This window comes from Numenius arquata, chromosome 7, assembly GCF_964106895.1.
Source record: "Numenius arquata chromosome 7, bNumArq3.hap1.1, whole genome shotgun sequence".
NCBI classification, from domain to species: domain Eukaryota; kingdom Metazoa; phylum Chordata; class Aves; order Charadriiformes; family Scolopacidae; genus Numenius; species Numenius arquata.
Genome location: NC_133582.1, coordinates 3,028,294 through 3,054,580, shown reverse-complemented (window position 1 = coordinate 3,054,580; position 26,287 = coordinate 3,028,294). Strand labels below are relative to the sequence as shown.

At 38.9% G+C, this 26,287-nt stretch overlaps 1 protein-coding gene across 1 annotated transcript in view; it reads right to left on the bottom strand.

Annotated features, from left to right (window-relative positions):
• BCKDHB (branched chain keto acid dehydrogenase E1 subunit beta) overlaps positions 1–26,287 on the bottom strand; it is a 114,657-nt gene that overhangs the window by 69,403 nt on the left and 18,967 nt on the right. Inside the window, exons 4-8 of the mRNA XM_074150313.1 lie at positions 20,035–20,168; positions 19,233–19,388; positions 15,269–15,377; positions 7,847–7,944; positions 4,084–4,194 (exon numbers count right to left, since the gene is read on the bottom strand). Of these exons, the coding sequence (XP_074006414.1) occupies positions 4,084–4,194; positions 7,847–7,944; positions 15,269–15,377; positions 19,233–19,388; positions 20,035–20,168 (608 nt within the window). The remainder of the gene's footprint in view (positions 1–4,083; positions 4,195–7,846; positions 7,945–15,268; positions 15,378–19,232; positions 19,389–20,034; positions 20,169–26,287) is intronic.

Here is a 26,287-nt window from a genome sequence, read left to right as displayed (position 1 = left end):
TGATGAACAGAAGCTACACACAAATGCCTTTTCTCCATTTAATCAAGGTTTTCAATAACCAGGCTTTCTCTCAAGTAACGCTTATCAACACATATGTGAAAAGCAGATGTGGGAATTTAAAGATTGAGAATTATTGTTATATTGGGAGGGAGAAAGGAGAAAAACAGAATATAGTATTGTATATACACAAATGCCTCAGCTTGAGCTACTCTCCTGAAACAAGAAGATGCACAGGAACAAAAAACAAGGCTTCCATTCCAAGCTTTCTTGAAATATAGAAGAGCAAAGGACGTAAATAACTGGTTTCTAAAATGGTTATATATTCTCCTAGCTTTAAACACGACTGCCTGCAAGCATGGTTACTGTGTTCTGCTTCTGGAAGCCAAGCAGCAGCCCACGGCACGTTCTAGCAACCTCAAACTACGAGAACAGAAGACACAAGTTTCTTATGGAAACATTGACCAAGTTAACTGTCATCAGGCAAGCAGGATGACTTTAATCACATTTTATAGGTACGAGATGCATTTGGTAAGAAATCCAAGGAGCAACATGTCAAATGGCAAAAGATCAAGGACAGATAGCCAAGAAATACAAATGTGATCCCAGGATACCTGCATTACAACTGTACGGTTCGATGCCTGGTGAGTGCAGTTAATGAATAAAAAACCCACATCAAGCTCGCTGATCTTGATTTTCCTTTATTCACGGTCCAACTAGATGAAGTAAACTTAAAGTAATGGGAACAGCAAGCTGATAGATCAACGGGTCTGCCAGGACATGCTGCCTATTGCATATAGAACATCAAGGATCTACTACTGACAATTATTCAATGACTTTGATGACGGCTGACTCAGATTTGCTCTCTCCAGTGAGAGGGCTGATGTTTTTCCCGCCTGATGAACATTTATGTCAACTTCCATGGGGAGGTGTAGAACCTTCCCTACAGACGCAAGACCAAGTGCCCAAAACACCACTCACACCCCTTCACTTTTCTGTAGCAGAGTACCCCAAAGAAGCAACTTCAGAGTTACTAGAGTTGATAATATCAATCCATAAACTATGTTTCTGCAAAGTCAACACACTTTTTTCCCAAAAATTCAGTTACCCAGGCTCACAGGAACCCACAAGCCCTCAGCATTTCTTCGCACGACAGCAGCAACAGTTTGGAGAAAGTCAGAATGGCTAATTAGATAATAAATGCAAATCTTCATCATTATGCATGGCAAATACTGGCCTTGTAAATGATACAAAAGCACAAAAATGTGCATTTGCAAGTTTTGACTTGCAGAAGTGAAAGTGGCAGATTGATACTAATCAATTTAAATTTTAAATAACATGCTTGGCTCAATTCAGGGTGAATAAAATACAGTCATTTCCACAATCCCTTAAGAGTACTTAAACCTGAGGTAGATTTCCCACTTCCAGTAACACATGCGTTTCAATATAAAAAACACTACAACCACAGAATTTTACCCTGGATGTGACCAGTGAAGCACTGGGAAGCATACCATTGGCTTTTTAAATCAATACCACACCACCCAACCCTTCACAGACCGAAAAAATCCATGCGGCCTAAGCTCTCCCAAACTTCCAAGCAAATCAGCTCCTTCATACACAAATTAAACACATGGAAGGAGGATGCTGATGTTAGAATAAGCACAGGGAATGTGTTCTCTCCCTCAAAAAATAAAGTCATCCACTCTGTAGACAGCCCACTACTCTCTCTTTGAATCAGAACTGCTCTATCACAAGAAATCAGAAATCAGTGAAGATTGTCAAATGAAACACATCTTAGCAAATGGGGTAAGATGGGGAGGGACTCTTGATCAGGGAGGGGAGCCATAGGGTGAGGGGGAACGGTTTTAAACTGAAAGAGGGGAGATTTAGGTGAGATCTTAGGAAGAAATTCTTTGCTGTGAGGGTGGTGAGACCCTGGCCCAGGTTGCCCAGAGAAGCTGTGGCTGCCCCATCCCTGGAGGGGTTCAAGGCCAGGCTGGATGGGGCTTGGAGCAACCTGGTCTGGTGGGAGGTGTCCCTGCCCAGGGCAGGGGGTTGGAACTCAATGATCTTTAAAGGTCCCTTCCAACCCAAACCATTCTATGATTCTATGATTCACTGGCCAGAAATAACATAGTGCTTTGAGAATGTATATATAGACAAGAGGCTCATTAATCTAACAATAGCCTTGAACACAACTTTTTATGCTGCATATTGGGAGTTGACTTTCAGTCTTCTAGAGGTAAAGCACAAAGTATTATCATAGAATCACAGAATATTTATAAAACTACAAACACACACAGATTCTTTGCTTTTATTCTAGCAGAGAGGTGTTGGATTTTTTTTTTAAACCAGCCAACTTCTTATGTCCTTTCTGTCAGCCGTAGGTGTCATCTCTCAGCTATACAGTAAGGGTGCTATTTATCTCACCTGACTTTACACTACACTTAGAGCTCCCTTAACTTCAAAAAAAAAAAATAAAAATCTTTTAAACCAAGACATTTCCAGAGGCCAATTTATCTCATCCCAAAATAGGCTGCTGAAACAGCTGGGATGAAGGACCCTCAGGAGACATCCTTTCTCTAGAATAGCTCCGCTACTGTAACTAGATCAAACTTCTATACCTATTCTTAGACATCTGAGGATTGACAAAAGAAAAATCTAGTCCCTTTTTGCACATTTACCCATCCCAGGAATTGTACTGGTGCAATTGTACTGGTGCAGGTGCACCCTCATCTCCTTCTCATGCAGATGACAAACACTAACCTAGTTCAAAACTGAACATAAACTCAAAATCTTAAAAATGCACAGAAATATTGTAAAATATTTCAGTAAAATTATGTAGCAATTTTTATTTATGTTCACTATATTTATTATTTATGTTTATTTATGTCTCGCTAAGAGTTATATATTCATAAACATGCTCATAGGAGCGATGCAAAGCCAAAGCAGCTGCTTAACTCAGCTAAAAAGAGGCCTCTGGTGGCTGTTGCGAAGTATAACTTCTCACAGGTTTATGAAATATGCATTTTGATCAAGTAATTTTCTATATAGAAACAGCTACAGGAAGGAGACTAAGCAGTAAGAGCTGCAGTGAAATTTTTGACAGATCACTTCTCATCTCCAAAGCATTAACCACTTCAGCCCATCCTTCTTCATGCCCGCACCACAGCTGTCAAATTAAAGCTGCGTATACTTCCAGTTAAATAAAGAGTCTCATTTTTAAATAGCTGCATTGAAAACGTCAGTGTTAAAGTTATTTCGTTTCTAAAGATGGTAAGAATTCAGTTAAGGTTATGAGGCCTGCTCATTCCCCGACACCAACCACGAAAGCTCCTTGAACTTCTTTGAAAATTACATAGACCGACAAGGAAAATCTGCAATTTTATATAGAAATATATCTGCAAGACTTCTTGGGTAAGCATAAGAATAAAATAAGCCTGAAGAATAAAACATATTAGACTGGCAAATGTATATGAGTTCTGTAAAATCTAATTCCCATATTAAAGCTTCATGACACTGACCAACATGGAACACAGGGAACCCAAACGTTAGGGTCAGGATTAGGAACAATCGCAGAGCCTACAAGCAGCTAGAAAAGGCTCCCTGCCTGCCAGAAAGAGCCAGCAGACGGGAGAATCATAAAATAATGTAGAGAACTGTAACAGGTATGTTAAGGGTGATAAGAAAGATGTGAAGGGAGACGTGCGTGTGCAGGGACTGAAAGCAGCATCAGGCCAAGGACTAAAAATCCCGGCACGTACTGACCACAAAGGACCCAGGGATGTGGTTTTTAACATCAAAACCCAAAGTCCTGCTCTCTGATAAGATGGCAGGATGTATTTTAACATTATTTTAAACCCTGAACCATAATTCAAAACCAAATGTTTAGTCCATGTAATGTGCATTTACTCTTCTGATATGATACAGAACAAAAAAATACAAAACAATATATACAATATAGAGCAAAAATGTAGGCCTTTAAAAAAAAAAAACAGTCATTATTTGCATTTCAACAGTTATTAGGGTTTGGTTTTTGTTTTGTTTTGCTGTGGTTTTAAAGGAACACACACGCCATTTCCTTACCTTGCAAATGGTCTCTGTATCCCAGGGTAAGATGGTTCTCAGATCAATCACTTCACAGGACACACCAAGCTTTTCCTGAGCCATTGCTGCCACCTCTTTGATCACATGTACCTGAAAAGGCAATGCACTATCACCAAGGAAACATTTAATTCCTGTTTAAGATGTCCTAAATTATGCATACGGAATAAGAGCAGTGATTTATCGTATTACCTGCATGTTTAGGAGAAACCTGTTCCCTCAGTAATCTAATCAGCATTTATTACTCAGTTCATTCTTCTTATTTACTTCCATTATAGTATTTAGAGCACCACTTCAACCCAACTTCAGTGAAGAATTGCTAAAAGCAAAACTGTCGCTTTCTAGAAAAGTATCTTTCAGTGAAGAGTATCAGGCCTCAGTATTTTATATTTTTAGTCAGTTTGGGGGTTAGGATAAGGTTTTTAGGACTATAATTAAGCTAAGACCCAAATATATCGGAGTACTGTATTTTGATGCAGCAGTTACACGAAGTTGTGCAAGGAGCATTACGCACATTCAAAACCAGCCCTAGTAACTACACTTACTACAATTGACAGAAAGTGCCATAAATTATCAATGATCGTCTCCAAAGCATGATCTTATGAACAGTCAGGAGAGATAGTATGTACCACAGAAAAAATTACCTGTAAGCATCCAGTCCCGACCCCCACTATTAAGCACAGTGGCCCTGATATGACAACCTGACCATTCACTAGTCTTCCAAAGCAGTTTAATATCAACATTACAAATGTTGCATCATCTCATTATTACAATTAACATTTTACTAAAACGAAAAAGTATTCCCCTCCAGCAAGAGGCTTGTACTGAATTAGAATACACCGGGAAAGGAATATATTTAGCAGCATATGTAAGTGCAACAAAGTGGATGTAAAACAATCCACATCCATTAGCATCCTTTTCAGAAGGCATGTTATGACCAGAAAAGAAAGTAATACATTCAAAACTGTATTTTGACATGATGTTATACAACGCTTTTAACCAAAACATATTGTAACCTTTGGCTTCCCTAAAACAAACATTAACAAGCAAATGTTCCCACAGGGAAAATAACTGTTATGAAAACAACTCGGGTGATTCTGGAGGAAAATCTCTGCAAAAAGTATTTGCTCATGAGATGTAAGGGTAAAAAAAAGAATTTCTTGATATGATGTCAATAAACTCTGATGTTTTCCTTAGTGCTAGAATGTTTCATAACACAGGTTTGGACTGAGGCAGATACCTGTGCCTAGAAGTTGCTCGATGGAGGTTAAGGGGTTGAAGGCCAAAGACCATCCCCAATAAGCAATTTGGATGAGGTCATCACGGTCTGGAAGGTAACAGAATTTAATAATATGGACACAGTCGGGCAGTATTGGTTGCCGGAAGGTCAGAGAGCAGTATTAAATTCCACATAGAACATAAATCTATGCAGAAATAAGATGATTAAAGATTTAAACATGCATCTACATAATGCGAATATGAACAGCTAAACACTATTTTAAAAGGTAAATCAATAAAAGGGTTGTAACAATAAAAAGTAAAAATAGCTGACAGTGGTTTTGTTTAAACTTCTAATACACCTGTGGCTGTAATACGAGGGTTTGAGAAATTTCAACATGACGCATGTGATGGATGTTGTTCCCATTTCTCTGACGTATAAGTGAGAAATAAGCTGTGTACGCACTGAGCATCTGTCCCCACGCTGCATTATACAGCAAAAACCCATGGTTTGGTTGGATTAGGGCTGCGCATCTGTCCTATTACTATTCACATCAAAAGAACTGCCTGTCTTAACACTCAGCCTACATTTTCCAAGCTCCAAAGGACAGTTTTGCTGAAGGATGTCACTCCAAGTTCTCTCCGTACTACTGCCTACTGTGGAAACTCAGGATACTATTAAATCACCACTGCCAGCTTTCAAGCCATTACTTTATCAATTCCGTTTTGGGAAATATGATGAACACTAAGATTTCATCCAAACAGAGCAAAAATTTGCGTTTCCAAAGGGAACAAGGAGAACCCTAGAAACTGTTTTCTGCTGGAGAAAGGAGCACAACTAAAGATATTGAAGGAGCCCATAATTTAATACCAGTGCATAGTATCAGAGACTGGTAGAAATAACCATAGATATAAAGGAGAAGTAGTCTGAGGACAAAGAAACTAGAAGACTACAGATTTCAAACAAAAAGAAAAAAAAACCAACAACAAAAAAACCAAAAGCCACAACCCCAGAGATCAATTCAATATACTGTGATGAAAGTTGTAACATTGTCCCCTCTAAAAGCTTCTCAGATATAATTAGGCCAGGAAAATAGCAATTTCTTAATTACAGGTTAAAGGCAATAAAAAGATTTTTCTGATAATTTCAAACTAGATGCATATTTCTTTCCTATAAAACAAACGGTGGATTTTTTTTACCAGATTTTTCAATATTTGAACATCTTAATTTGGGTGCGCATCCAGTCATATTTTTGAACAGCTTTAAAATATAACTGTTAGAAACAAAACCATGCAAACTGTCAGAATCAAATAGTTTAATACAAAACTATTTGTATTAAATATTCAGTGGATTTTAACTCTCTGCATAAAGGAAACTCCAGGCTGCACTTGTTAAAATCCTGCAGGAAAAATCTAGATTTTTCTTTCAGCATAATCTTTGAACTCTCCTTTCCCATTGCCTTTCTCAGAGTCACATCTCACTGCCCCATTCTTAAATATATCACTTTCATAATCACAGATAAATCACTAACCTCCCACACAGGGACCTCTTCCACATTTCCAGAGTCAGTTTCAATCAAAAATGAGTAAAATCTTACACAATAAAAAGCAGGTTTCTCATAAATACAAACACTGGCAATCATTTATTCAAGCACACAGGAATAGAAGATACACACAGTTTATTGTCTGGCATTTGAGACTGAAAGGAGCACTATTCAAACATCACCTAACCCTATTATTCTATTCTATTCCTTATTCCTAAGGAATAAGGATTATTCCTATTATTGACAGCAAAATGACAATGAGCAGGCAGTGTGCTCTTGTGGCCAGGAAGACCAATGGAATCCTGGGCTGCATAGGGAAGAGTGTGGCCAGTAGGTCGAGGGAAGTCATTCTCCCGCTCTACTCTGCACTGGTGAGGCCACAACTGGAATACTGCGTCCAGTTCTGGGCTCCCCAATTCAAGAGGGATAGGGAACTACTGGAAAGAGTCCAGCGAAGGGCAACGAGGAGGATTCAAGGATTGGAGCATCTCCCTTATGAAGAAAGGCTGAGAGAGCTGGGACTCTTTAGCCTGGAGAAGAGAAGGCTGAGGGGAGACCTTATCAATGCTTATAAGTATCTAAAGGGTGGGTTGAAGGAGGAGGGAGCCAGACTCTTTTCAGTGGTTGCCAGTGAGAGGACGAGGGGCAACGGGCACAAGCTGGAACATAGGAGGTTCCACTCAAATATGAGAAGAAACTTCTTCACGGTGAGGGTGCCAGAGCCCTGGAACAGGCTGCCCAGGGAGGGTGTGCAGTCCCCGTCTCTGGAGATTTTCAAGACCCGCCTGGATGCAGTCCTGAGTAACATGCTCTGACATGCTCTAGGCATCCTGCTTCAGCAGGGGAGTTGGAATAGATGATCTCTATGGTCCCTTCCAACTCTAAAAATTCAGTGAAATTCAGTGAAATTCCATTCCATTCTATTCCTTATTCCATTCCATTCTAGCCCTCAGCCTAAGCTTTGCTGGATGACAAATACTGACCTGAGTGCCCCAAGCGACCAGTGTCACGTCACTGCCCGTCTGCAGCACCTCAGCTTGAGACAGCGGAATGGTATAGGGCTCCACAGGCACTTGTTCCACTGAATAAATCAAAACAAAGGGAAAAAATAAGCATTAGATTCCTTTACTATTCAATATTACCCTATAAAAACATACACTAAAAATTTTCTTCAATGTTAATGCCATCTAAAACAATAGAAAAATCCTATATAATATTAGCCCTTATTTCAAAGATTTTGCTGTAATTAAAAATATTTTTATTATGCTGTTAAAAACACATTCAGCGTAGTGTTTAATTTATGTTAAACACCACAGCAATGAGATACACATATACACAACAATGATAGTAGTAAATCCTGGCGTCGTCCCAGTCAAAATATCAGCATCAGATTTGGAGATAGACACTGCTATAATCAATAAAAATAATCTCAAGTAAACGCTGCAGTTAATTCTAATAAGCATCAAGAGAGCTTTGAAATTCTACTTTAATACTCAGACAAAAGGGAAAAGCTGTGCCAGCACCCCTCCTCCTACCTCCTTCCCAAAAATGATGCTCCACTGTTTTATGTCTAAATAGAGAGGAAAAGTTTTCAGAAGCCACACAGAAACTGCCACCAAGAAAAAGTGATTATAGCAGTTTTAAACTACTCTAAATATTTTTGCTCTGAAAAAAAAAACAATTACCTATTCACCAAAAATACATCACAATTAGAGAAAGCAGATAAACGTTAAACAACTTGCCTTCTCTAAAATATTTGAGGTGGTCTCACTCAGTTTAAGACCCATTTACTATTTACAGATGGAAACACGTTAGGTCGGTTGTGCTTTCAACCAATGCTCCAGTGATTCAATACATTGACTGGTTTAATGATTAAAACCGCGACAAAAGAAATTCATGTACCATATTTTAAAAGAAATATTCTTTTGATCTAAAGGTGCATTTGTCTATGCAGCAGCCAAGTCAAATAATACTTCTGAAAATAAATTTCAGTGATAAGGTGGGAAAAGAAATAAATCTTACTCAACTCTTTCTAAATTAACAAAACCAATTTATAAAAAAGGCACTCTACCACTTTTGTTAACATATTTCATAGTTCATAAAATAGGTACTGAGTTCCTGCCGAACAAAATTGCTTCTTGAAGTTATGGTGAAGAATCCTACCGAGTGATACCAGCAGGAGAAATTAAGTGTTTGGCGTTTCTCCTCCACTGGTAGGAGAGGACAAATACAAGCAGAACGAGCCAGGTTTTTTCCTGGCTTACAAGTTACAAACGTAACTGTCCCGGTTTGAAGTAAAACCGAACCAATTTTCTGTTCTGTAACTTTACATCCGAGCTAGGCCTCCTCTAACTCTCTGAAATTAACGGCATATTGTGGAGAAAACTGCTCGTTCTCAGAATGATCAGCCCAATGTTTGTGCTCCGTGCCAAGGAACGGTGTGCAGGGAGGCCCTTGCTTATCCTTATTGCCGTAACAACCAAGGGCAGCCAATTTCGTTATTTGCCCCCTTAGAGGGTCGGAAACGGAAAAAACGTAGAGGGGTCACATCGGTGGGGAGGAGGGGACAGGAGAGGTGACCCAAACCTGACCAACTGGGGTATTCCATCCCATCTGCCCCATGCTCAGTATAAAAGCTGAGGGATCAAAGGGTCAGCCCCTTCCTGCGATGGCCGACGTCCAGAGAGGACTCTGTCTGTTCATCTGCCTTTGATCCCGATCCGTGTGTTCCTGACTCCAGAGCTGGAATCCAGTTCCCATCCGTCGCTGAGTCCAGTCTGGGACTTCCCCAGTGCCTGCCGGTGACGTGACTGTCATCCTGGGAGCTTGATACGGTTTTGTGTATATTGTATCTATTTCATTATTTTCATCTTTATTTTTATTTTAATATTAATCCTTCATTAAAGTAGTTTAGTTCATTCAAAACTTCTGAATCTCCTTATCTCTTTCTCCTCTCTCCTCTTTTGGGGGGGGGGAGAAGAGGGGAGGGGAAGGGCCATCTGTCGGTCTGGTTTTGGTAAATTCGGCCGAAACCACGACAGTAACTTTTCAATAAAATCAGGTAGTGAATTTTTTTTTTATTTTTTTTTTTTAATTAGAGCAGATGATTTTTGCCAGTAATGATACATAAATACTAAAAATTTCACAGAATCGCTGAATGGATGAGGTAGGAAGTGACCTTTGGAGATCACCTAGTCCAAGCCCAAGGTGACCCGGAGCTGATCGTCCAAAGCCACGTCCAGTGGGGTTTGGAGTATTCCCACCCTCAGAGACTCCACCACCTCCCTGGGCAACCTGTTCCTGCGTTTCATCACCCTCACAGTAAAAAAGCTTTTGCCTACGCTTATGTTAGAGATACCTCACTTCAAATACCGGGCATAAAGGAGACACGTATTAACTAAATCATTCTTCCTAAAAGCAGAACAGGAACTTCTTTTTTTCAGCATAATTCAAGAACACGTGTCCAGCCAATGAAGGAAAAAAAAAAAAGTAATTTTAAACACAAAATGCTTTTAAACATAGCGCAAAATCAGATCTCTTTGCAAACTATTATTTTTAATTTATTAAAATATCTTCCTGTAAAAATTTCTTTGAATAACAAGGGGTTAAGAGGAATATAGGGCCGGGAAAAAAAATAGGGGAAAGGCCCATCCAGCCCTTACTCACTGCACGTTACTGGTTCGCAGTAAAGCAGACCGGGCTTCTATGGACTTTGCACACTGTCAAACCCTCAGGCAAAAGAAAACAGAGATCCTGAAAGCTAATGAAACACACAACTACACTAATTGGCATCGCATAGCTGTCTTTTGCATGGGATTGTCACCTACACGAAACCTGGAGGACAAGGACCTTATTAAGATGCCACCAGACCTTGTAGTGGAAACCAAAGGAATGGACGCGAGTGAGAAAGGTTTGGAGGGACAGTGGGATGGACCAGAGGAAGGTGTACGTGAAACAAAAATACCTTCTTCTCCATGTCATGGTTTTATCCACTTCAGGAAATTAAATATAACATGCAATTACTCAAATTAACTAATTCCTTATTATAGCTAAACCATTCTGCAACAACGTGTCCACTGGATGGAGCCCAACTAGAATTCCTGACACTTTTAAATGCAAAATTCAGCTTGTTAAAAATTTATAGTGCAGTCCAGATTTGGCAGGATTTTATTCAAACGTCTTTGCAAAAAGCTCCTGCCTCCACTAACAACGATGAGAAGCATCGTATGAGATTATTCCATTCATATTCTTCCATAAGAAATAAGCAAACCGGGACCACAATGTTTATACACAAAGCAGCCCATTCATCTATTACTGAAGATCCAAATAAAACATTTTAAATCACAGATTTCACATACAGATTTCAAATAAAGCAATTAACAAAAACTTGTAACTGTCAGAGTAAAAGGGCCATCACAAGTTAATTTAAGAGGCTGCACCATCTGTTGCTTTTTCAAAAAGAGCAGTCTGAGGAGCAGAAAGAAAACACGTGTTTTCTCATTTTACCTGGCTTGTCTCTATAACAACCACTGATGCAAGTCGTATTTATTTCTACACCACCAATGTCATATATAGTACAATTAAATGAAACTGAAAAGGTCAAAAAACATCAGAGTAGGTTCTCCACAAGATGTCTAAACCTGATAATGTCAAGGTGACTCATCTTCTCCTTTGATTCATAATCATTATGTGCTCTTGACACTGCACAGGCTGTTAGCTCCTTTTTTATAAATCAAAGCCTCCTTTTCCTTTTTAATTCAGATATTTTCTGAGTATCTCTGACATTTAGGGGGACATCACCACGGCACTTTCAATAATATTATAATCTCATAAGTTAACCAGCAACAGAATTCTCTCTATACATGCGCACTTGTATATTTAACTCGGGACTTTTACTTTTTTACTTTTACTTTAAGAGAAAGGCTTACATTTCTCTGTTCCTTTCTAATTTTATACAAGGCAAATTAACATGCACAAAACTTCTGATGACAGCCATAAGGTATCGTGGAAGGAGATAGCATCTGCTCCCTTATGGGTGTCTGGACAAGGATCTTTTCCATGCAAAAGGGGATAATAGGAAGAGGGAGAAGCCGTAAGGAAGAAGGTGGGGGATTGGACTAGATGTCCAGACGTCCCTTCCAACCCCATATCATTCTGTGATTCCGTGATGGTGCAGGGACACAAACCCAACCGACAACCAATGAGGGAGGCAGGAACAAGAACCAAACCTGCTCAGTCCCACTTATTGCCTATAAATACTTAAAGGGTGGGTGTCAGGAGGATGGGGCCAGTCTTTTCTCAGTGGTGCCCAGGGACAGGACAAGAGGGAATGCGCACAAACTTGAACATGGGAAGTTCCATCTAAACATGAGGAGGAACTTCTCTCCTGTGAGGTGGCAGAGCCCTGGAAGAGGCTGCCCAGAGAGGTGGTGGAGTCTCCTTCTCTGGAGACATTCCAAACCCACCTGGACATGTTCCTGTGGGACCTGCTCTAGGTGGACCTGCTTTGGCAGGGGGTTGGACTAGGTGATCTCCAGAGGTCCCTTCCAACCCCATATTATTCTGCGAGTCTGTGAATGTGGGAGTGTTCCTCTGAGTAAGATCATCTGATGGAGGACCTTGTCAAATGTCAAATAAAGAAAAAGGAGAAGCTATAAAAATGTACAGAGACACAAACCTGAAGACAAATAACAGAGTCAAAGACAAGAAACAAACCTGGTCAGGAATACTGAATGAAGGGCTATCAAGAAATTATGGGGTAAACCAGGACTTTGCAAACGATAAACACGCAGACCTGAGGGTCCAGGGCATCTGAAAGTGAAGGGGGTTGGGAAGGAACAAAGTGGAAAACAGAAAGGGGTAGAGAATGGGCCGGTTACACATAAAACAGGGCCAGTCAGCGTGTTTGTTGGACTGAGCCCTGTGCCTCATCATGGTGGTCAGTCCCAGCTTCTTTTGAAATCCCATCCTGTGCTGCAAGGACTAAGTGCCAGGTACTGGTGAGAGCCCAGCATGAGAAGACAAGCCACTGGGCCAGTAACAGGAGACAAATGAGGCTGCAGATGCCCTGGGCCTGTGGTGTGAGCTACAGGAGGAAGCAGGGGTCTTGGCCACCAGATGCTGGGATGGGACCAGCGTGTCCCAAAAACCAGCTACTGGGAGGGACTGGAGGGAGGCAAGTAAAAGGCTGTTCTGTCTCCTGCAGGAGCCCTGCAGGGCTGCTGGACTGGCCAAGGTCCTCCACTCCAGAGTTTATATATCTGTATATAAGGACTATTTCAAATCGGTTTCACATCAGAGCTAAGGCAGAATATGAAGCTTATCAACTGTATTTCCTTCAAGCAAAATAGGTAGTTCTCTTGTGTAATTTTGAGAACTTACTATTAACAGACACCCAGGCAAAGCTTAAGATCTTAGCTTGAAGTCCACTCCCTCCTTTTGGTGTTACCAGGGCTCTTGGTTATCTAAAGCATGAGTTATTTTTTGAACGTACTCGAAAATGTTTTCAAAATGTTCTTGCAAAGCTGTTCGTCACTTTGGAAGCTGCCTTTCCTCCTCAGTTCATCCCAGTGTGAATGTGGTGAACTTCAGGCAATGCTACTTTGATATCCGTCTTTCTCCTACAGATGACTAAGGTAAAGATTTAAGGCCTAATTTTAGGCTTATTCATGTCTGAATAAGCATACAACATATCTGAATAAGAAAATCTGTGTTCATTTGGGAAGACATCCAGCTGAATTCATTATTCCAAAAAAATAGCAAGCAATCACAATATCCATGGGACAGTCACACTGAAATATTTTGTGCTTCAGCCCTGATTTACCTTGGAAACCAGAATTATGTTTCAAAACCCTTACAAAGATTTTTTTTTATTATTTTTGTGCAATGTCTTTATTGTTATGAAAAAAAAAAAAATCTATGCTTAAATCTTAAAAAACCTGCCTTATCAATAAGAAAATAAAAAATAAATTAAAAAATCCATGAAAGCAATCTGTGGACCTATATAGCTCCTTGGAGATACGCATCACATGCAAAATCACAAGGTTATACATCCTAAGCTAGATATCTAGCTGTCATCCATTCCTACCATCCATTAGATGATTTCAGCAACTTGGGGGCAGAAGCGGAGGGCAGAGTTTTCTGCTGGGCTGGTGAGTAGTTGGTTGGGGTTTTTGTCTTTTTTTTTTTTGTTTTGGTTTGTTTTACTTTGTTTTAAATAAAGCACTAGTAGCTTCAATCCACACGAGCAAGGACAGATACCCTGTGTTGTAAAGACTATCCCATCTACAGTCTATTTTCAGCTGAAATTTCAAAGATATTAACAACTCTGAACAAAACATCATGGATAGCTATTTAGAGGCCTCATAGGGAGAAAGAAAATTCCATTAGAGGAAAATGATGAAGCTCAGATGCCTACATTAATTTTACAGAGAGAAAACACTACTTCCCATTATCGTCTTTGACACCTTAATTTTTCAATGAAGTCCCTACACACCCACTGGAACATCAGTCATGAAGTTCTCTGCAACAAACACCTCTATTCACATGAAGCTAGAACAAAAAACCACGTTATGGTAGTGACAATATAATTTCATTATTCAATGCCTTCACCATCATCACGGAAACAAAGAAAATGAATTTTGTTCCTGAGTTATTCTGCTATTTCTTTGTAGCTCTGATGTTCTACTTTCTAAATCTTTCCCCTGTTATTCTTTGATTGTCTTCGCTAGGAAAAGGGTAAGTTTACCAACAAAATGGATGCTCTGATGGAAAAGTGCTGTTAAAAGGTCCAAAGGAAAATACAAATATTTTGTACTTCAACTTGAGTCCACACACAAAGTCAACGTATAAATTGGATCGACAGATTGAAGCATAGTTGGTATATAAAGCTAAATGACATAGAAACACTGAAGGTAAGTGATGGCAATCACACTTCCTTCCAGAAAAGACTCAAATCTAAGGGGATAGATTTTCAGGATTTTTAGAAATAGGCACTTCAACAAAGTTTTAACTTTGTGAAAATACTGATGTTCAGTTCTCTCAGAAAAATAAAAACTCATCTGGAAACTTATTTTAATATCTATTTATATTGCAATTTGATAAAGGATGATGCTTCTTAGTTCTACTTTTTTTTTTTAAACCCAAGACTGTACAAAGCATTCCACTTCCAGACTTAACTACGTATGAATCAAACTGTAAATGCTCATCTATCTTTGCAGCCTAACTTAGAGGTTTTACTCAGTTTTCACAATTCCTCTACAAGCATAACCCCCAAACACAGCTACAGAGAAAACAAGTCCAAGTCAAGACTTCTGCTACAGAATCAATTAGCTGTGACTATCAAAATATACGTGATAAAAAAAACCCTGTTGCTTTATTGGAAAATAAAGCATACAAATCTTTACCTGCAGCTCTGTAAAGTATTTTAGGTTCAAAGAATATGCATGGATTTTTATCCTCTATGCACGACAGCAGCAGTCCTTTGGCCTGAAGAGGACTTCTTGGAATAACAACCTGTAAAAATATTTTTTAAACAGTTTATTTAAACTGCAATTCTGCTACAAGCTTCCTCAATTAATATGAAAAACCACGCAATTGTTTCCTTTAAATAGAACTACGTATAGATTGAGCAGTTCTTACAAAGGGAATTAACATCAGGCTACATTACTAACATATTCCAAATGGATTTTATTTTGTTCATTAACAAGGCTTTAGTACTTCCCCTCTATCCCATAAATTAAATACTAATGGACTCCCTTCCAATAAGGTAGAACTAACATCTTAATAACATTTTGAGGTAGAAGGAACAGAAGAAAGTCAGTTAGGTGAAACAAATTATTAAATAAATAAAAATAATAAGTAAAAATAATTAAATGTTAGTTTAGTAAAATTAATGTAGACGTATGACACAAAAAATCAGTGATCCTCAGATTTGCCAGAGCAGGCCTAGAAGGTGTTCAGACTTAGTCCAGTAAGTTTTGAAGACTAAAAAAGGAAATAGTTATTTAAAGTTTACTTCCTTTGCTTATGGTGGAGGCCTGAAATTTGTTTTGGAGATGAACAAATACCAAAAAAATACCTGTAACTATTATCAAGCAAAGGAAAACTAGGCAAAGCCTCCAGATGTAATCTGAATACTTGGAAGGAAAAAGTATAATTGATTTGCCAAGAGAAAAGCTAACTGTGAATGATCTGAGAGACTGTTGATTACGAGCAGAAAATTACCACATTATTACAGTTTAAATGAAAATAGAACCTGAGAGCTCAATTGCCTCAAATGAGAAGGACCAGCTAATTTACATCCCAGAGATCTCAAAGAGCTGGCACATGCTGTGTGAAGTCTACTGGCAAACATTTTTATAGCTCTGAAGTTAGAAGTGGCACCTTCCGACTGAAAACATTAGTTGTAGCACTTGTTTGAAAAAAAATAAAATAATAAAAAATCCATGTCATTACAGACTTAACTTGCCACTTCCAGGAGTTTCCAAGGCTTCAAAATATTTTTTTGAGAATAAGAACATTGAATTATATAAAAGTAATAGAAAAGAATCAAAACACAGCCTAGATCTGCTATCACATCAAATTAACTTGATAACTGATTTTTCTAAACAAGGGAGAAGTACTCTATTAATATTTCACCAAAGCATTTGGCAACAGACACATAGGAAATTACCCAACTGATGGATTTTACTAGTGCAGCTCTTTAGGGATCATTTTTAGGACTGTATTTACCTTATTCATTTACAATGTTAAGTCAGGACATGGTAATGAAACCTATTCAAAAGCTGAGAGTCACTATCACTAGAGAGAATGATACCAAAAAGACCTAGTTCATGTTGAGGACATGATTGACAAAAGCAAACTGAACGATACATATTGAAAAGTCACGCATTTAAGAACTACCTTTTTGTTATAAATGTAAAATAAATGTATATTTATAAACGTATATTTAGAATAAATATAAATTCAGATCTGAATTTATTATCTGCTCCAAGGACGACTAGGACACTATGCAGTACAGCCCTAAAAAAGCATAATAATACAACCAAGGCAGTGTTAGTGCTATTGCAAAAATCAGTGCTAGACACTCAGCTGGAATACTTCATGACTATAGCAACTGTTTTGAAAGAAAATAAATGGAACAGGTGCCAAAAAGAGCTTCAGAAAATTGCTAACATCTCTGTGATAGTTTGATTTGTTTAGTCTAAGACAACAAAGTCTAATGGGAAAACAGTTGTTCTCTTTGCATATGAAAGTGAAGATGAAGGACAGATAAGTTAAATATACAAGTCAGTCGGGAACAAATTGAGGCTGGAAGTGAAAAGAAAGCTTCTAGTGACAGCAAATATTCTGTAGCAGTCTTACAATGGAATAGAGCAAGTACAGGCATTTTGGAAAACAGTCTGATCCGTTACGACGTACATCATCACAACAGCAGACAAAAGATACAACCATCCAGCAACGTCCTCGTCACCCCAACAACCCTTGTCTTAAGCACTAATGACTACAGTTCTTCTCCTGCACAGCCCAAGCCCTGCAAATTCCCTTCTGTTTGGGGAAATCCAAACCTCACCTCTCACTTAAGAAAAACACAAAATAAAAATCTTAAGTCATGAACCTGCCACGGAGTTTAATGAGAGGGCAGTTTCGAAAGCCATTCTCCCCAGAGATCAATCCTACCCTTCCCAGCTTGTAATACAGGGCCTTTCCTCCCATAGTTTGGAGAAAATATGCATAGATATCGGATTTTGCAAATGCATCTGAACCAGGAGCTCATTTTCATTTCTGGATTCATATGTTAAAGGCTGGGTTTGGGTTCATTCAAAAAAAGACCTTCATCCTTGAAGATAAAGCCTTAAACATTATTAACTGCATCAATGCAAAAAATATTAAAAGAACAACATTGTTTTCACAAAGATACAAAATTCAAAAGAGAGTCTAGAATACTTCTCCGTGCATCAAAAACTAGTATATTGTTCCATCAGTTCCACAAAATTTAACGTGCTCTTTACCCTTAACTGAGGTGAGAGCTGTTAGTGGTAGCAATCTATTTTAGCACCTTATCCAAGGAAAAATGAATGAATGTGAAAAACCAAAAGGAGGAAAGATCAGAGAGGAGAGAAAAGAAATTGAAGCATCTGGAGTGATAAAACACAATCCTGACTTATTAACTTATTCAGAAGACTAAGCACAGTAGCGCTAGGTTGCTATGAATGAGAAAGAGTTTTAGTCAGTGGACCATTAAATCTCAGCTCTTGGTTCCATATAAAGATTTGAGATTGACCAACAAGATCAGCACAGATTAGCTAGATCTGGCATCAGTATCTTAATCATATGTTGTCTTGTGCTTCCATATGGTAATAAACTATCCTAGTTTTTACATAAGCTCAAGAAACCATTTTAAACAAGCTCAATTACCTGGCAAAAGACTTTGCAGATTGCTTTTGTCTGTATTAGGAAATATTTTCAAGTTCAGAATAGGAACACCTCAAAGACCGTAAAGAACACCCAAAGACAAAAATGCATTCTGTTTCTCAACTCTCATGAGAGAAAATGTGAATAATTCAAGATTTTTTATTTAAGCAAAGAGAAACAAGTAGGAGAAATGGCTATGATCTCCCTGCAAATGGGTAATATCTGAAGTTTTAGAACACCAAAATTGCATATAGACAACAGTTTAAACACCAGATAAACAATGAACATGTGTTTTCAGCAACAAATACTGGTTTTGTTTAAGTCCTCCACATTAATTTATCTATGCGTCATTTCTCAATGGACTGGATGCCAGTTAAACCAGAAGTACAAGTCCATAGACAAAAAATTTACTCAGAAAACAGTGGAGAGCTGACAAGCGGGGCTTTATTAACCTGAGATAACTACATCCCGCCCCTCCCTCTTCTCCAGGAAAGTTATCCATCTAAATGCTAGGAATCTTAGCTTCAAGGGATGCCACCATCTCCAACAGAAAACTTCCCTAAAGTTATCATTCAGAGAATCACAGCACAGTTGAGGAGGCAGGGACCTCCAGAGGTCATCTGAACCAACCTCCTGCTCAAGCGGGGCCACCTAGAGCTGGTTGCCCAGGACCACGTGCAGGCAGCTTCTGAATGCCTCCAAAAAGCACATAAATACAAAGTGCTATATCTATTAAAGATTGCTTTAATAATGGCTATAAATTATCCAACTCCTAACACTGTTTAACTTTTATAACTTGGAAACTTCTAAAAGAGTTTTTAATTAACATATTCAGATTTCTTGCTGAGGTCTTTCACTTCCATTCTTCCTCCCCTGCCTGCACCCAGACTCCTTATTAGTCAGGTTTGTTAAAAAACACACAAACCAACCAAAAAAGTAAGAGAGTTACTGTACCTTTATTCCTGGACAGTGAGCAAAGAAAGCTTCTGGACTTTGAGAGTGATATAGTGCACCGTGTCCCACACAGCCCCAGGGGGCTCTGATGGTGAGGTTTCCACAATTAAACAGGTCTCCAGAGCGGTAACGATATTTTGCTGCTTCGTTAACAATCTAGGAAGATTTATATACAAAAACCAAAATTCAGTCCAACACCTTTAGTTACGTGCCATGAAGCCTCTACCATACACAAGGTGTAACTACATCATCTGCACCACACATGGGATTGAGAGGACCAAATTAGAAGCAAAGGAATCCTTTAAGTCAGTGGAAAGGCAAACATTTTCCACGGCAATTGAGGCAATAATTTAGGGTGCTCAAATTAGATGCCCAGACCTCAGGAGCAGCCACATAATCCAGTTGTTTCCCCATTCCCATACCATCAATCAGCCCAGTTCCAATCTGTAGTCTGTCCTACACGGCCAGCTGCAGCAGCACAGAGAAGGGAGAGACGGTGTCGGGAATACACAGCTGAGGAATTTAAGGCTGCTGAAGCCAAAGTAGCCACAAAACCAAAAAAATAAAAACAAACAAAGAGATATTTGCTTCAAACCACATCTTTAATTTCCATTATTTAATGTGCCTTCAAACTGGCCTTGGTACTTTCCTGTTTACTTAAAGCATGCATAAATATTAGTAATACAGCTGTGGATATATTTGCAAAAATTACATACTCAAACCAAGTATTAAGGTTAATAGTAGTGTAATTTAAACAGTCACAAGATTTCTTTTTACTTCTCTCAAACTTATTAGTACTGACCTGATCAAATGCTGGAAAAATGTAATCTGCAAATTGAATTTCTGCGATGGCTGTAGCACCTGCAACAGCAACACCAATACCAAAGCCAACAATTCCTTGTTCACATAAGGGGGTGTTGAAAACTCTATCTTTACCTATAAAAAAAACAAACAAACAAAAAAAACCCAAGTAACAACAAAAAAAATTCCTTTAACACACCAGCTCAAAGGGAAAGACTCAAGTTATAAACAAATCACCTGCAGATAAGCATATGGCTATTTAGATGGGATTTTTTAGGTGTAGGAACAATAAACATCCGTTACAAGCATTAAAAATTATCCATACTCAAGGGGAGATGGATCTACGAGAACATCTGTATGAAAATATACTGTCTTTTCCCCCCCACTGCCTGTAAACAGCCTTCTTTCCTAAGGTAAGGCTGTGCTTGCTAAAGAATTTGGGTTGTCTCCAAGGCAAGAGGAAAAAAAAACCAAAGCTGTTCCTGCTCTTGAAGACACAAGACTGGAAATCAAGATATTCTGGGTGTTGCACCTTCCTTGTAGGAGTGCAAAAATGTCATTTTAGCCCATTTCTGCACCACAGTAATTTGAGGTTCCAACCTGCATTACTCCGACAGACGGGTGAAGATAAGATTGTTCAGTTCATGGAGTTAAAAACAAGAAGGACGAAACACCGTTACAATATCCTCTATAAGACATATTTAAAATATTTGCTAGTAGTACTGCACTCCCTCAGCAGATCAACAGGAGAAATTAATTGTGCTATTAAATTTTCCTTTTGGAGCTCCGGGAAACAGACAGTAGGTTTGTGTAGGAGCACATCAAGCATGAATACACCAAGACTTCAAACTGGATGGGAAAAAAAGTGAGCACAGTGCACATCAGCGGCTAGGAAATAAGTTAAACAAAACTAAATAACCACCAAATAACTAACTAATAAAAGAAAGACTAAACTAATAAATTCATAGTTGGGAAAGTCATTACTATGAAGACTCCTAATTTCAGTACCTGCAAGTTAATGAACTAGAGAAAGGAAAGTTAATAAGGTTTTAGAAAGGTTTAAGAGCAGAACCATTACCCACAGCTGTATTTACAATGCACTAAAGGGAGACGTGTTTTACAAGTCTTTTAAATACACGTCTTTCATCTCCACAGATCACCCAGCACAGCATTGTCACCACAGCCAGCTCAGTAATTAAAACAGAATTCCAGATTAACAAAATTATTGTATAGCTTTGAAAGAAAGTGGGGGTTTGTTGTCCGAATGTCAAACACACCCAGTATTACCCTGATAACTCTGAACCCCAGCAAAGTACCTCGCTGATCAGAGAACACTTTACAAGCAGAAAAACCTGCCAGCTCTTATTTCCAAGGTATCTGAGCAAGCTGATCTCAGGAATTTCCAGGTGTGGGTCGTCTGTACTTTGCTTCATATCTTCTGGAAGAAAAATAATCATTTCTACAACTACTGTGCTCAAAATTCGTTCAGACTAGAAACGGCACAGGAAGGGAGAATGGCAGTAACGTCGCAGTGCTGCCATTTATTCTTGCAGGATATTCATTTTACTATATATATGTGTAGTATTTTAATACATATACATATATATAGGCTACTAGCCTGCATATCTCTATTTCTTTACCACCAGTATGTCTGGCACAAACATAAAACCAGCCCCAGCCCTGAAAGATTTTCTCATTCCAAGCAACAGAAAGACAGAACGCTCTGGGAAACCCAGAAGCGGGGAAGGTATTTCCAGAAGACGTAACTTGTTTTTAATTGTCCTCGTAATTAAGCTGTACTCCCTTCTGACAGATATCAGTTACCAAAACTCAGTTCCAAAAGCTTCATGCAGAAATCGCCTCTTCCCTGAAGAGCTGACAGAAGGGGAAGGTTTCAGCCACACCAGTACCGTGCTTCTCCCACGCAGAATATGAAACTTTGGCTGTCGGGGCTATTTAGTCACATTTCTCCAGAGTAAATAAATCAGTAAACTAATCCTTAGGATGGAGAAGGAAAATGATGCCATGCAATGATGAAGTTCTTTCATAATGAGAAGGCAAGACTATTTTTGAACTGAGAGAGCGTGTCCTGTGGAAACTGGTCTCGCTCCTGCGCCCGTACCCATCTGTACCCATCTATTAACAGCTGGCAAACTTCTCCCTCCCTCCTTTTTATTTAATCAAAGCGCCGTGAATTACAGGTCTTATTTCCCTCCTCTTTCACTGATGCATTTAAATTTTTAATCTAAAACACCTCATATCTTAATGAACTAAAAATGCATTAACATCACCAAGATACATTACACTTTCCTACTTCTTAGAGGTCTATCGGCAGACCAATATATTTCACTTAATTTGCTTACACGATAATTTGATATAGGATGTGACCAGCAAAAAAAACCACTGGAAAAATAAACTATAGAAGAGACTGGAGGAAAAAAAAAAAAAAAAAGGAAATTCAGATTAAATTTAATTTTAAAACTTAGCACTATCATATTGAAAACAAAATATTTAATTGGCTGCCTTCTCTTTGTGTGAATTTCTGTTCTATTTTAGCACATACTGATTTACTGAAATGCAGTTAAATCTGGTTTAAAACTCAACCACATAGCCTACATAAATAGACTAATGCCTGAGCAGAATTAAAAAAAAAAAAACCAAAACAGGTTGTTCAGAACTGCCCAGATGTCAGATCATACCAAGCTCACCTAATCTTATTCTTTATTAACAGATTTTTCAGAGCACAATAAATTGGCCTTAAACATTAGTTATATGAATAATTTTATATCATCACACAAAAATTGAAGTGTATTTGAACAATTCTGTAAAATGAGCTTTCGACTTATAAAAACTTGAAAATTAATTGCTTAATATCAATTTGTGATAGCTGAATGACTTTAAAAGCACATTAGACTCACCACAGTAGCTTGCCCCTCTGATTCAGAATATTAAAGACATCCTAAAAAACTGCCAAAATACCATTGAGATATTAAATTAGAGGCAGCACGATGCTGTCAGTGGAGTACAATGACATTAATGAAAAGAGAGTCAATAAAAGCAAATGTGAAATACAACGTGACAGTTATAACATGATAAGCTCGAAGTGCCCGATTTGGACTTTAAGAATTAAATCCTGACATACGAAAACTTAACATGGCTTAAAACAGCAAAGAAAGAGCCAGGTCACCGTCACTGAATGAGATTCACTACTCAGGAATGGGGCTGATTTTACATGTACAGCAATAATACTGACCTCTTCTTACAACCTAAAGCTCTTTAATGTTCATGAGACGGGAAAACAAGCCTTGGATAGAGTTTCAAGGGCTGGGATTTTGGTTTTTTCTTTCATAAAATCTAGCCTTTTAAGACAAAAAGATATACCATTAGGATAAAACAAATTTATTCATTTCCCCAAACATAAGAAATCGGATGGCAAGGGTTTAACCTCCTATCTTCATGGAAAATCATTTCTAAAACAAATACAAATTAATTAAACATTGAAAATGTAAAGGCATTAAGCCTATGTATTTTTAGTTACTTTATTTCACATTTTTTATTTTTCACATTTTTCCCAAAACATGAAGTCAATTTTGACAAACAGCCGTTCACACCATCCTTTGCAAACCATTCACTCACCCGAAACCCGACTCAAGCAGACAAATAACCCAGAGATGCTTTGCCTTTCCTTATTTCATTTCCGTATTTCATTTCCATACCCATAAAGAAATGTTCCCTCAAAGACAATCTTCTCCATGACCTGCGTCACCCTCAAAGCTCAGAACACGTTCACACAAGCTCCACCAGCTAATTGTCACTCCAGGTGACAGCAGCACCTCAGCATTACCAGAACCCAGGAACATCAGCTCTGAAGACAGACTTTGTGTTGGTGTTTATTTCAATTAACCTGCCCAGCTTCATAAATATCCCTCGTCTCAGCCACCTCAACAAGTTGGTGCCCTTTGATAAGTAGGGAGGGAAAGGATATGGCAAACAGGGCTATGTGCAAAAAGGGTGATTTTTCTCATCTCTCCATCCCAAAAAACCTCAGGAAGAAGATTAGACACACATTAAGCAAGGGAATAAATACATTCGAAGTGTGTCTAATATGGTAAATGTGAAAAGTTCTGGGCTCTATGGTTCTACAAAATTAGGGAACAGCTGGAGAGGGTGCAGCAGAGGGCTACAAAGATGATGAGGGGCCTGGAGCATCTCTCTGACGAGGAAAGGCTGAGGGACTTGGGTCTTTTTAGTCTGGAGAAGAGAAGACTGAGGGGGGATCTGATCAACACCTATAAATACTCAAAGGGTGGGTGTCAGGAAGATGGGACCAGTCTTTTTTCAGTGGTGCCCAGGGACAGGACAAGAGGGAACGGGCACAAACTGGAACATAAGAAGTTCCACCTAAACATGAGAAGGAACTTCTTTCCTGTGAGGGTGGCAGAGCCCTGGAAGAGGCTGCCCAGAGAGGTGGTGGAGTCTCCTTCTCTGGAGACATTCCAAACCCCCCTGAACACGTTCCTGCGGGACCTGCTCTGGGTGACCCTGCTCTGGCAGGGGGTTGGACTGGATGACCTCCAGAGGTCCCTTCCAACCCCATATCATTCAGCGATTAAACACACTAATGAAAAAGCAGTATTTTATTACAAGTAATTTTTAAACAATTACTTCATCCTCCCCTGATTTATTTTTACTTAAATAAAAAAGGATTGATCTTTCTGATTTTTCCAAACAAAGAGTTAAGTACCCCACAAATGTTCAAATTCCCACTGACCCCATGTCTAAGGGGCAACAGCTTTCAGGCAGTCTTACAGTCATCTTCTCATCCTCCAAGAATAAAAAGTTTCATAGCAACATAACAGAACATGTTTACAGACATATGTAGTCGATTATTCTGCATTAATGTTTTGGCCTGCTTCATCTTCATTTGCTCCAAGCCATCAGGAATAAAGTATTTCAGATTTCAGTATCCGCAATGAAAGATGTTCCTGTCTTAATTTAACTTCAAAAATGGGATATTCAAACAATATCAGGTCTCCTGTGATGTTAACACACCACCCAAGGCTCCAACTCTGAGTAATTTCACATCACTCTAAGAGCCTACACTGCACAATTTGAGTGGTTTAAGGATTCATAGATTCATAGATTCACAGATTGGTCCAGGCTGGAAGGGAACTCCAAAGGTCATCTAGTCCGACCTCCCCGCAGTTAGCAGGGACACCCCCAACTAGACCAGGTTGCCCAGGGCCTCGTCGAGCTTCACCTTGAATATCTCAAGGGAAGGGGCCTCAACCACCTCCCTGGGCAACCTGTTCCAGTGTTCCACCACCCTCATAGTAAAGAATTTTTTCCTAATATCCAATCTAAATCTCCCCAAGGAGTGTTGCTGGTGATTTAGTCAGAGGAGGGTTTGTTTTTAAAATACTTCTACACCACTTGTGTTAAAAAAAGGCATCTTAAAAGATGTTGGTACTGAGTAGTATTAACAATATACCTGGGCAGCATTTTATTTGTCCCCGTGATCTCATTAACTTACATCTAAAACATCCATTAGAAATCAAATAGTCCAACAAGCTAAATATATGCCGTCCTCATCTGCAACAACCATCAATGCATGCGGAGAAACAGAGGACCAGTAAGAAAAGGAAGTCCCAGCAGATGAGCCTCATCGCTACTCACTGGGGACTTTGTGTAGAAAATTCAGAAATGACTGATTTCAAATCAGTCTTGCCTTTAAAGACCTGTTCTAACCCTAGAATAGCTAGGAGTTTCCATAGATGTACATCTACTTAAGTCTACTAACCCTATTCCTTATAATTTCACACAATCTATTCAGCAATCTGACTTTCTTGGTCCCACAATTCCTTTTAATCCCTGTTCTATCTACCATTGGTGGCACTTATTTTCCATTTCTCCAACACTGCGTGAGAGGGCATCACAGCAAGTAGTTCGGTAAAGCCACACTCAGCTCTATTAGACCTCCCAGGTGAACACTAAACAGTTCTAGAAATTTCTGATTAGTTTTAATTATTTTTTTCTACCCCTTCCCCTGCTGATATCCTAGTCACAGTTTACCTCTCAGTCTTGCACCGTTGCACACTAACGTGCCATGCCATTTTAAAAGCTACTTTTTCCAGAACTGCCCAATAAATCATTTCACATACCTAACAGATGAAAAGTAATTATATGACACCAAGAAGGATTTCATATGCAAATAGCTTGTAACTTCTTACAACGAATTTTACCTCCTGTGTGCA